The sequence below is a fragment of the Vanessa tameamea genome, chromosome 18 (genome assembly GCF_037043105.1).
Source record: "Vanessa tameamea isolate UH-Manoa-2023 chromosome 18, ilVanTame1 primary haplotype, whole genome shotgun sequence".
NCBI lineage: Eukaryota > Metazoa > Arthropoda > Insecta > Lepidoptera > Nymphalidae > Vanessa > Vanessa tameamea.
Genome location: NC_087326.1, coordinates 10,380,001 through 10,393,785, shown reverse-complemented (window position 1 = coordinate 10,393,785; position 13,785 = coordinate 10,380,001). Strand labels below are relative to the sequence as shown.

At 34.5% G+C, this 13,785-nt stretch overlaps 2 protein-coding genes across 2 annotated transcripts in view; both read right to left on the bottom strand.

Annotated features, from left to right (window-relative positions):
* Window positions 1-13,785, bottom strand: part of LOC113398559 (zwei Ig domain protein zig-8-like) — a 204,656-nt gene that overhangs the window by 179,370 nt on the left and 11,501 nt on the right. The window lies entirely within an intron of this gene.
* Window positions 1,864-3,479, bottom strand: LOC135193791 (uncharacterized). Its single transcript, XM_064217769.1, has 2 exons — window positions 2,260-3,479; window positions 1,864-1,965 (listed from the first exon to the last, which is right to left on the bottom strand). The coding sequence occupies exons 1-2, from the start codon at window positions 2,957-2,959 to the stop codon at window positions 1,877-1,879; spliced, it is 789 nt and encodes a 262-aa protein (XP_064073839.1). The 5' UTR covers window positions 2,960-3,479; the 3' UTR covers window positions 1,864-1,876.

Sequence of the window (13,785 nt, the reverse complement as noted above, 5' to 3'; positions counted from 1 at the left end):
TGATGCAGGGACTGTCAACGTGTTAATGATTGTATTTAATTCAGCAATGAAGAAGAAATATCGTAATGAAACTTGCATAATATGCTGATGAAACTCTGCCGCATTTGTACTCACTAAACCAAAGTCGGTATTTAAAGGTCTGAAAGCCCCGGGGCCACAAAGGAGTGGTGGCCCTAATAATTATATTATGAATTAATTTTAATATTTTAATTTAAATCAGTAAGCTATAATTTATTTACTTGTATTGGTAACTTTTAAAACAGTAATTAGTAACATTATTCTAATTTGACTATATCTAGATATTTGTTAACTCGTTGGAATCCCTGTTGTAGTGGGGGCCTTCTCATGTGGAGGCCCCGGGGCAGTCCCCTAAATCCAGCCCTGCACTAAGCCATTGGCAGAATCTGTTTAAAAGTTCTTATTCAAGGAGAAGCCATATCACCAGTGAGACATATACAGGCTATTTCTTTAATAATACTTTTATCAACATAACACGAAAACAAAAAACAAATAGCTAAGCCCATAAATTTTCATTAAGAATGAAGTTAGATAGTGAAGTCGTTTTAACTGATTCGTCGGCAAACGACTACTAATGGCGAAAGTTTAACATGAGATGAATCATTTTTATGGACACTGGAAAACGTGTCAGTATATTAACTCCTCAAATTCCTTGAAACTCCTTAATAGACTAATAGACTTAGGGACTATTTAATGGCAATGAATTTCTTAACACCAACTTTGCCTATCACAACTTTATCTTAAGTGATCGCTTAATGAATTGCTTACTTGTAGCATTTTCTAGTTGCTTAAATGTTTGTAAACGTTTACTAGATTGGATGATTAGTAGAATTTGTAATTTGCTGTTAATTGAGTTCATCGCTAGAAGGTTAAAAATCGTTTCATCAATTAATTTATCCTATTATAAAAAACAGACACAGATGTGATTTCAAATAAGATTGAGATTCCGAATATTTATATTTAACTGAAACAGTCTTCCTAAACGGTTGAATTTTATTGATTTCGATGTAATTTTTAGAATATATTTGAGTATCTGGATTCAATCTAAGCCAGATTGGTCGCGGTAAGTGGCGCTACGATCGGGAAGTACCTAAATGAAATTATTTTTTCAGTGGACGAAGTCGTCAAGGGCTTCGGGTAACCTATAATAAAATTGGACCGTGTTCTGCAAAAATATTTCAAACCATAGAAAAACAAATGAAACCAATAATAAAATAGAGTAACAGGATGACTGTAAAAATCACGATACAAATATTGTATCCGCTATTGTATAAAAATTATGATATTAGATAAAAATTATGGTATCAATGGCTCATTATTTTGCCGAAACCTTTGAATCATTTTCGATGAAACCCTTTTCAAATTCGAAATTGATATAATTATTTCGTAATTCTCATTCAATCAAACGTCCTACAATTTGGGGTTTATAATGATTTAGGGAACATTTACATATATATATATATATATATATATATATATATATATATATATATTATTAGCAAAAAGCTAATAATTAAATTAAAAAAAAATAAAACTACTCCAAATAAAAGGTTTCTTATTTATAATCAATTTAACAATTTAAACTTAAATAATAATAAAAACAAAATCATTAAATCTCTTATTAGAATATCTTTAAATCAACAAACAAAACTTTTACTGAAATGTTCTAGCAATTATATTGTAATAAACACAAAAATATAGATTAAAGATTAGGATTACAAAAACTCTCGTCAACGTCTTTACGTTCCGAGTGCCCAAGAAAAAAGTGTCCGATCCCCCTTTGTCATGCTCTTTTATAGCTTTATAACAGTAGGACACGTGACCACAACACCGGTGATATTCTTGTCGCTAACACGGCCTATCCTGACGACGGCGCGCCCTCGCCCGTTTGATATGGCACATCGTTTGGTGGATCTGGCATTTGATCTACGAACTCCTCATTCTCAGCTAAAACGAACAAAAACATCGTTATGTTATGAAAATTTTTCAATAAACAAACATATTGCAATCAAATGTTAGCAGAGCCCTCAGGATGCTACCCTCGAAATAATAACTTCATATGCGCATATAAAACATCTGTTGCAGAGCCCTCAGGATGCAACGAGACAGAGGCTTCAGCATGTCTACCCAGAGCAGAGCCCTCAGGGTGCTCTTTACCATAAAACTAATAATTGTAATCTCTAAGCAGAGCCCTCAGGATGCTTAAAAGACAGAGGTCTCAACATGTCTTTGAATGCTTACTTTCGAAGAATGATGTACAAGTATCAGGGGTCCATTCTCCATGCCACATAATCATGTATTCAGCTGCAGCTTGCGTGGTTTTACCATACGAGCCGGCTAGCAATTTCAACTCATACCTCCCATGAGGTAAAACTTTTTCCACTTTATATGGACCCCGCATGCCACCATCCAGTTTGCCTGTCGATTGACAGGTCTTCAACACAAATACAGTGTCACCGATCTTAAACGTACGAGGCGCAACTCGAGTCTTGTTTGTGCGGTAATCCTGGAGGATTCTATTACTTTCCAGAGATTCACTGGCTTGTTGTCGGGCCAATTCACGCAACGACTCACGATTAGGGCTTGTCCCTTCAAGCGCTATGTCTCGCACAATGGAACGTAGCACTGGTGTTGTGGCGTCGGTACCTATTAACAGATTTAAAGGAGAGCATTTAGTTGATTTTTGTATTGAAATATTTAATGTAAGTTGTAATTTCCATAAAACATCGGACCATTTTTCTTGTTTAAAATTACTTTCTATTCTAATCATATTCAAAATGGTTCTACAATAGCGTTCTACTTGTCCATTACTTTGGTGCATTTCAGGTGTAATCAAATACAAATCACTACCCATTTCCGAGACCCATTGAACAAATACAGTATGTTCATACATTCTGCCTCTATCAGCTACAATTAATTTAGGTGATCCAAATAATGACATGGCATTTTGAAAAACTCTTTTAAGTTCATTACAATCTTGTTTAGCAATTGGGTACAAAAGGCAATATTTTGTAAACGCATCTATAATAATAATAACAAACTTATAGCCATTCGAAACTGGCAATGGCCCTAAAACGTCACTATGCAATGTTTCAAACGGTACATTGGGCTTACTCCACGATTCGATTGGCTGTAAGGGTTGTCTAGCACATTTTTTGTAAGATAAACATACAATACAATGTCTAATATACTTTTGAACAAAAGATCTCAACCCTGGGAACCAAAAATGTTTTAAGATTAAATCGACAGTTTTATCAACACCGATATGCTGATGTTCATCGTGAAATATACGTAATAAACTAAGACGATGTCCTTTTGGTATATAACAAAGTAATTTTGCATCTTTACCCACAGAATTATACTTATAGTAAAGCAAATCATTGTGTTTTACATAACGAGATGAATCAAGTTCCCCATCATTCAATTTTTGTAAAAGAGTCTGAGTCTCTTCATCAGCAGCCTGTGCTGCTCCCTTACGATACTCTAATTCAAAATCGAAATCTTGAAGATAGATCCACCATCGAGCTATTCTCGGTAATAGATCTTTCTTTCGTTGAGTGTGTTTCAAGGCATTACAATCTGTTACTACTTTGAAGTGAATGCCTATAAGGTAATGCCTAAAGTGTTGCAATGCCTTGACCACTGCCAATGTTTCCAACTCATATGAATGGTAGCGTGACTCTGCGCCAAGTGTAACTTTGCTAAAATATGCAACAACAGTCTTGCGACCATCCATATTAGTCTGAAGCAAGACAGCCCCGTACCCTAACGCGGATGCATCGGTATGAACTTCTATTGACAAAGAAGGATCGAAAATATGCAAAACCGGTTCATTAGTAAGACGCGATATGATGTCTTGTCGAGCATTCTTTTGATCGTTACCCCATTCGAACTTTACTCCCTTGCGTAAAAGTTGAGATAAACAAGCAGTTTTTATTGAATACCCAGGAATATACCGTCTAAAATACCCTGCTAGTCCCAGAAATTGCCTAACCTGTTTAACGTTAGTTGGAACTGGGGAACGAATCAAAGCTTCAACTTTATAAGCGCTCGGTCTAACCTGACCATTTCCAATCGTTCTCCCTAAATATTCAACTTCATTTGTGAGAAACGAACATTTCTTTAAATTGAGCGAAAACCCAGCAGAAGTTAAAACTTTTAAAACATCCCGTAAAGTGTCTAAACCCTCATTGATAGTTAAACTAGGTATGAGTACGTCATCAATGTATACTAAGACGCGATTTTGTTCAATAAAAGGTCGTAATGTATTTGAGATAATGCGTTGGTAAACAACTGGAGCGTTAGCCAAACCGTACGGCATTTTTAAATACTCGTAGTGTCCATCTGGGGTAACAAATCCCGTCAAATGAATACACTCACTACTCATTGGTATTTGATGGAACCCAGTGGCCATGTCAAGGCTTGTAAAAAATTTACTTTTACCTAGTCTGTCTATGTGATCGTCAATAAGTGGTAGAGGGTAGCGATCTTTTACAGTTATTGCATTCAATGCCCTAAAGTCAACACACATTCTGTCTGTGCCGTCTTTCTTTTTAACCAAAAGGATTGGACTAGAGTATGCTGATTCTGATTCTCTTATAATACCTTTAGATAAAAGTTCCTTAATAATTTGTCTAACACGCAATTTTTCTTCGTGAGAGAGTCTGTAAGGTCTATAAACTATAGGGGAATTATTAGATAAACGTAGAAACATAGATCCAGTTTTGACCGTACTCGTGGCGGTGCCAGTAATAAAATGTTCCGCGAATTCATTAACAATTGATAAAAGACGATCTTTATCAGTGCCAACCAAAGGTGTTTTTATGATATTGTCAGATGTTGTTGTTTCAATATTAAATACATTTTGTACACGTGTCAAACATTGTCTGCCTTTCGATCGCGTGTAAATAACCCCATCCCTGTTCAAAACGTCGGTACCTATTATTATAGGCGTATTCATGTAACAATCAGCAATAATATGAAAATCGATTTCTAAAGTAATTTCTGGAAATTCTACAGTCAACACGGTCGAAAAGCATGACTCTACTTCTTGACTTCCAATACCGCGTAAAATACGAAAACAAGGCGTCTTGTGACTTTTAAAATGTTTTATGATAGATTCCGATATTAAAGAAATTGTAGACCCACTATCTATTAAAATATCAACAGGAACGCCTTGTATAACGGCCGCGCAAATATCATTTTTCCTTCTATTATCAACAACTTCACGACAAAAGTTTACATTAGGTTTACCCTGAGCTTCAACACGTTGTTTTGTAAAACAATCCTCAACTTTATGGCCTATCTTTTTACAGAAAGTGCAAAGATCTATTTTATTTTGCATGTTATTTGTATTATTGGGGGTGGTTGATGGAAGGTTACGCACATTCCCATTATTGTTATTTGATTTAAAACGTTTCGAACATTTATATTGCTTATGACCAAAACCACCACAAAGAAAACATTTACTTTTTGTATCACTATATTCCCTCTTACGCGTATTAACGTAATTAGCTTTATAATCAGACATTTCGCGATGCCCTCGAATAATCTTATGTTGTATCGGCTTAGTATAAATTGAAAAAAAATTCACTAAATCATCAGGTGTAAGTTTGGCGTTAGTGGCGGCAGCGCGTATTTGAGGATCAACTATACCCCTTATTATAATTGCTACTATTAATTCATTACTTAAACCATTAACAATTTTTAAACGTAATAATGATCGCCTCGCATATTCAGCATAAGTAGGATAGCTATCGGAATTAGTACTCATTACTTCAAACAATATATTTGCGATGTCAACCTTACGAGGGCATAAGGCCTTAAAGTTCTTTTTAAAGTTAGACCACGTACGATTACTTGTAACCCACTCGTTTAACCATAATTTCGCGTCCCCTTTAAGGCAATTACCAATATGAGATAAACACTCTCTATCGTCCCATTTATTAAGAATACGTACGTGATCGACTTCATCACACCATGCATCTATATCATTATACTGCGGGTCAAAATTTGAGATATAAATATGGGTGGATCTTACCGGGATTAAGTTGATGGCGTTAACAATCCTGTCGGTCACCTCACTCACTATGGTATCGGAGGATACCGATGGTCCCGGCTGTACAGATATGTCCAGACTAGCAATATCGGATACCTCGGTGGGACGCGGCAGTGGTGATGCTGGTTGTCTTTGTGACTCCGGGTGACCAGATGTTGATGGTAGTACAGGCAACAAATCAGCAGTGCCTGATCCAGAAGCCACTGCATTGCTTAATCGCCCGTTACTGGAGCTATCTTCCAAGGCATTGAGACGGTCTAGAATTGCATGCAACTGCTGTTCCAAACCTTGTATTAGTGTGTCATTAGTATTTTTACCTCGTTGTCTCTTATTTGTGCCCGACATGTTAGTCAGACACAATTAATGAGCCCTAGTCAGAATGCCAAATCAAAAGGCAATCTAGCTATGGAGCCAGATCCCACTTCTGATATTAGCAAAAAGCTAATAATTAAATTAAAAAAAAATAAAACTACTCCAAATAAAAGGTTTCTTATTTATAATCAATTTAACAATTTAAACTTAAATAATAATAAAAACAAAATCATTAAATCTCTTATTAGAATATCTTTAAATCAACAAACAAAACTTTTACTGAAATGTTCTAGCAATTATATTGTAATAAACACAAAAATATAGATTAAAGATTAGGATTACAAAAACTCTCGTCAACGTCTTTACGTTCCGAGTGCCCAAGAAAAAAGTGTCCGATCCCCCTTTGTCATGCTCTTTTATAGCTTTATAACAGTAGGACACGTGACCACAACACCGGTGATATTCTTGTCGCTAACAATATATATAGTTGTGTAATAGCTGATGATATTCTTTTTATTTGATTTAATTATTAATTTATTGTTAAGTGAAGATAAAAAATATAAGACACACAGTCTCCATGAAAAAGGTTTGAATCATCATGTATTTGAAGCTTATCACTAAAGGAACGCCATGTTATCGGACCACAGGTAATACGGCTTAGTGGATAAAATGATAGAATAAATTCCGAAAAATTTCGCTTGCCTCGGAATGCTTCACTGATTACGCACGCAAAGCATATAATCTAAATCTATAGTTCACTCACCTTACTCACCCTACAAACCGGAACACAACAACAATAACTAATGCTGTTTGGCGGTTGAATATATATATATAATAGGTGTTACTGATCATAACACGAACAAAGCACTACCAGCTACTACTTAAGTAAGTATAAATACTTGTTTCAAAGTAAATACATCACAACAAATAATTACTCCGTTAGGCTGGTCTCAGTAATTATCCAATCCTCTCTATCGCCCTTTTGTTGGAATCCGAAAATCCACAATACAAACAAACTTTTAAGCGACGATAAACACCCGCATGATCAGTGCAGCGTGCAGTTGACCAATCATTAAATAGGTTCATTTAAACTGCTTGAAATTTAATGTCGTTTCATTGAAGCTCCGAGTAAAATTATGCTTAAAAAATTTAAGGAAACTAACGGATAATTCGCGATATCTTTATCCGGAATTTATATATGGTATAACACCTGATTTTCCCGCAGTTTATGGAAGCGATTTGTTGAAACGAGAAGTAAATATGTGTGACAGGAAGTCGGACAAGTGCGCGCTATTTGATTTGACCAATGAGGGCACGCGTTGCTATCTTTGGCCTTTGGACTGTAATAACGTATTTTCCGACAGGATATAATGTTGATGTTGTTTGTTCTCGTCAGATGTTATACGTCGAGCGAGGCTTCTGTGAGGTTCATTTTTTTTTAATTTTGCGTTTAGATATGAGCCTATTACATATTGTATATGTATGGTCGTGTTATTTAAGTGCGACCAAAAAAACGATGGATGGATTGTGTGAAATACGATATGACTAGAAAGAGTGTTACTTGTGAGATGACATCAGACAGAGAAGTATGGAAGAAGACGACATGCTGCGCCGACTCCAAATAAAATTGGGGAAAGAGCAGAAGGATGATGATGATGGTCGATTATGTAATGTTTAAAATCTTTTCCCTAGTATTTTATCCATTTATGACATAAATCGTTTGATTCCGTCCTTGTGGTCAAATAGATGGAAAAAAATATTATTGTATCCGTAATTTAAAACGAACGAGACAACTGTTTGGGTCCAAAGTCACTTGGTTATTAGTCTCACTTTTGTGTATGGAGTGTGTACATTGGACGACCGTTCTAATATATGTTGTACCGGAGAGGCTTGAATATACATCGTACTTATCAATTAAATATTGATATAATTTTTCAATTAATTTTAATGAAAATCAAAATAAAATATTAAGAAATATGAGACTAAAATTTCGAACTTTAAATTTAAGTGCAACGTTTTAAGAGTAATGTTTGAGTGAAATGTATTTGACCCAAAAAGGTTTCAATATTTGTAAAAGTCAAGTAAATTTAGGTATTATATAAAATTCCTTTGCCTACATTTTTAGAACCCTCATTTACAAAGGTGAATTCAGTGCCGTGTTCCCCATAACATGGCCATTCGCTTGTTTTACGAGATACGAGTGTATTACTCATGTGCCATTTTACATACCTGTCACATTGTCTATGGAATTTATGTTGGAAGTAAAATATCACAATTCTTTATATGAGAATTGACGTCATGGGTATATTAAAGTAGAAGTAGCTCAAATAGTAGCTTATAATATGTGATTCACTTAGAGTTTTACCATCTGAATATAATATAAATTATTGTTTATATGTTTTTCTTTCAATATAAACATTTTATGAAGATAATTAGTCTAATCTTTCAAAGATTGGACGGGTAAAGTGACAGCCTGTTAATATCCCACTGCTGGGCAAATACCTCTTCTCCCCTTGAGGAAAAGTTTAGAAATTACTCCACCACAGGTTGGATACACGTGGCTGATCCATAACGTGCAGGATTTCCTTTGCCACCTAACGATGAATTATAAATACAGATTAAGCACATTAATTCAGTGATGCTTGGTTTGAGATTAAACTCACTTGTAACCACTCGGCCATCAGGACTAGTTTTAGTTATTTTTAGCACAATTCTTGATCACAATTGCTTTTCCAATACAACGTACACAATGTAAGTAATGTGTTTACAACGTTCGTATATCTATTTTAACATATCGGCCTAACTGGTTCCACAGCGATCCCAAGAAGATCATAAAAAAATATCCCAGTGGCAGTCCAGAGTTGTGAAGGAGGAAGTGGCAATTGCATTTCGGGTTGAAATCTCGAAAGTTCATAATTAGCTCAGCCTGGGATTCGAATTTTAAGAACAGATAAGTATCTACTAATCTAACGAAGCAGCCACTGTGATAACTAAAATAATGAAAAAATATGAAATCCTTCATACATATCTTTTCAACACGTATTATGATATGATATCAAATAACATAGACATATACTTAGATAGAAAATTAAATAAATCAAGATGATTCAGTTACAATTGTAATGTTATTTAGAAGTTGTTGAATTTATATCGGCAGTCGTCCAAAACATTATTATAGAAAACTTTATCGTGTTAAAATTTTATTAAACAAGTAGTTAATAGCCACTAAAATAAAATATCATATCAAATTAAATAAAACTGAAATAAAGGTATTGTTGGAAAAACAGTGTCATCTAGTTTTAGACATTCTCGGTGATATTGAAAACAGATAGCGCGTGTCATTGGGCATGCTTCCAAATATTTCTCACGTTTATCTAGAGAGGAGATTTAACGTAATAAAATTTCGCGTAGACATTTTTTTAGCCTGACAATACTTGTTACTAACACTTTATGCTATTGTTAGCAATGTAATATTAACATTATGGACCTGCAACTTTACCCGCGTGCAATTTGGAAGGGGTTCAACTGAAAAACATAACCTATTCCTATCCCGAGAGTCAAACAATATCCATAGCAAATTTCATCGAAATCGGTTCCGCCGTTTTTTTTGCTTTAAGAGTAATGAGGTGACAGAGAGATTTACTTTCACATTTACAATATTAGTATAAATATTGTAGTAGTGCTGAATTCTATCAAATTTAGTGACTTTATAAATAACCCTGATAGTCAGAGAACTGTATCTGGAGCCAAATAACGTTCCCAGGTTTGTGTGTAATAAAGTTGTAAATGCTCGTAATATTTATATTACTGTGTTAACTAGTGGTAGGGCTTTTTTCAAGCTCGACTGGGTACCACCAACCACTCATCACCTCTTCTTCTCTAAGCAGCTACTTAATATCGTTGTATTTCAGCTCAAAATTTGATTCATCTTATTGACAAACATAAGAAGCACAAATTCTTAGTTATCAAGGTTTGTGGCGCATTGGTAAATATTTCTTATAACGCCAATTTCAACAGGCGATAGTGACCACGTCGTACTATCAGGTGGCCCATTTGTGAGTTCTTTCATATAAAAATGTCGTCCTAACTTCGATTTCGGCAATGGCTGTCAATCGTAAGGGAGACTGGTCAACTACGCAGGACATTATAGTGCAAGTGTGTCAAAGCACGGATGCACTTTCTATTTCTTCACTCATAATCCGATGTGATGGAAAATCTGACACGAAAGAGCAGGATGGCAGAAGAGCGGCTTTAAGTCGTTTCCGAGGCACGGGAGTGAACATACTTCCAACTTCCAGACTCCAAGTTTTAGAAAAACCCAAGAAATTTGTGTCAGCCTAGGTTTTGAACCCAGGACTTTAGAATATTTAGTCTTATTTATAGCTACACCAATGAGGTAGTCAAAGCTCGTTTTTCATATATTATAAGTATTAAATATAAAGGTGATATAAAATAAATCAAATTATACTCCAGTAATATCTTAAATATTAGAAAGGTTATTGTTCAACCCTCGAAAAGTAATTACAGAAACCAATATAGTATGAGATTAATTTATTGTTTTATCACTAGTAATATGGGCAATCTGATAAGAAACTTGTTGGCGTACTAAATGAGACTGCGGATCGGTACATCCTGGTTCAAATGTTGAGCTAAGTAGTAAGATTTTGAAGAAAACAGTAGCCCACTAGTTTGGAAGTTGGGAGAACGTTCTCTCGAGCCGTCGTTGTTTCTGCATCGAATCCTCTCTGGTCGTGAGATGGTCTGAGGATACTATTCCCGATTTTTGGGATGACTGTTTGAAATACAAAGAAGGTTTATCTATATCAGAAGTTAGTTGTATATCTATACTACACATACACACACATGACACAGTAGTTGGCTTATATTTATGTTGACGTTGGCATCCATGCCCTTGGCCGTGGAAATCGGTCAAGTGGATATCGTCGTCATTTTTCTTAAAATATTTAAAAAAGTGTTACGTTCTGTGTTTTAACTTTCACGTTTACCCTAAATATAATTTACAAACACTTCGTATACAATCCACCACCACACCTTAATAACAAAGATAATGATCCCGTACGGACCGTTGATTATATTAAAATTCTATTGAGAGATTACTTTTTATGTCTTTATTATGGACACGTTTTAGGAATAACTACTGAGTTTCTAATCGTAGTATCTGCATTCCAAGCTGATGGTTGCTTTACATTAAATATATTAATGTAATGTTTCTGACGATTGAAAGGAGGACATGAAATAATTCGGCCATTTTTTTGAACAAGTATACTTAATTCATTACTTGCTTTTATATTTACCAAAAAAAAACCTACGAGATTGTTATATGGTCCAGTTTCAAATTAGTTGAGATTGATCTATAAACCAGTTAATCCGCTGTCAACCCTGACATCTACGACGTAATGTCCCTTGTGCCTGTAATTGAACTGGCTCACTAACAGTAATTTTTCAGCAATCAGTAATTTTTATTTTTTAGATTGTGATGCTGGTTAGAAATATGAGCATCACCATTATCATCATTAATAATTTTACTTGTTGATAGGGCATTATTCAAGCTCTTCTGTGTAGGTAACACCCACCCACTTGTGAAGAAACAGCTAAAGAAACTCAATTTTATTTATCCCATACCATTGTAATTTTCATTGCAATAACATTGTTTTAAATTTGATATAACCTGGAGGCTATCGTTTCATTCCCAAGGTGTGCAATCAACTAAAAAGTTATTAATTTTGTAATATCCTTTAACACGCAAACGTTCCTCAAAAAATTATTTAAATTTTACAACTCATTCTTTTTGAACATTTTCTGAGATCCTGTTGTATAAATGTAAAGAGTTATTAACCTCGGGTTATCAGGTAGTAGTAGTTACAAGCATTACTTGTGTTAATAACACCACAATATCTGCAAGACAGATATGGTAATATCACTATTTATAAGTACCTACTTGTTAGAGCTTACTTGAATAATTTATATTTCGTTTATGGTTATTGATATATTGCCATTCAAATGGAAATACGTGACGTATTTGTTACATATGTCTTGATATATTGATAGATTTTATTGCTAAAGATACGAAAATCAACGAACCGAAACAATTCATTCAAATCTGAGCAACGACTTGTGCTCGCGACTTAAGCTACTTTCAAAATGGAGATAGATCGACTATCGCGAGGAATCCTTTCATTTCCTGGGATGAAAGTATCAAATGTGTTGAGCTCGGATATAAATTGTCATTGTGCTGAGTTTTGGTAAAATCTATATTTCGATAAAATTAAAAAATACTATTTTCTAGTAAATCGATCGAAATAAATTAGTTATAAGTATGCAGGGTAACGTATAATTGTTATAGCTTTGTTTGATATATGTATTAAACTATATAATATATATAATATGTATTCAAAGACGACTCATCAGGCTAGTAATCAACGTCGACAGTTGAGTTAAATTTAACATTTGATTTACTACGCTCGACTTGCCGCATGTAGTTACAGAATAGTTTACTAGAGTTACAATTAATATTCATTTGAACGTATAATTTAACTGTTATAAGATTTAATTTATTCACAACTAGTTATCTGTCCCGTTGTTATTTTTAATCAATCTCATCTATAATCATCATCATCATCAGCATCATATTTTTTAATCTATTTTTTATTCGAACTGCGCTAAGACATCAAACAAAACACTTTAATTAATCATTAATATATAAAACGTTCAAAATGTATGTCTGATTAAGATTGTGATACTTTGTCGAAATGAATCTAAAGTTGTTGTCATTTTTTTCTGCTTTCATTTTCTTACTAATTGTCGCCTGCGTCTTCACTCGCGTGTTAGGCTCGTAGATTTTAAGTACAAAAGACTTATTGACAACTAGTATTAAATACATATATTATAGGTTTATATTTGAATTCGAGTTCAACAGATGTCCAGAATAATTGTTCCTAAAATGAAAGTTATTTTAAATTCTATCCTTTTACACTTTGACCAGTAGATAAATATCTACCAGAAAATATACGAAACATAAATCCACTTCGAAATAACCAATTTCTCATTCAAAGCTCGTGTCAGACCACCGACTAAATTAACTTACACGCACGTTAGAACTGTAACCAGATTCTCGTACCGAGGTCACCACTATCGAATATAAAATTAAAAAAAATCAACCTCGCGTAACTTATCTATCAGGCCTATAAGTTTCAGTAGGGTTTCATTAGAATTTTACCTTTGGAATGTTGCATTTACGTATTTTATACGGACGACGGCATAGACGAGTTGCGAAAAATGGTGAAAAAGGTACAAATGACGACTACCAAAGGGATTATCTATTACAAACTGAAAACAGCGACCCATAGTAGAGGTAATCCGGTAAAAAAGGACCGGCC

What these genes read in the sequence shown, in the direction of transcription:
- LOC135193791 (XM_064217769.1), bottom strand. Translation starts at nt 2,959, where the DNA reads ATGTCATTATTTGGATCACCTAAATTAATTGTAGCTGATAGAGGCAGA. An exon ending in TTGTACATCATTCTTCGAAA is followed by an intron (nt 1,966 to 2,259) that starts GTAAGCATTCAA and finishes TGTTCGTTTTAG; the next exon opens with CTGAGAATGAGGAGTTCGTA.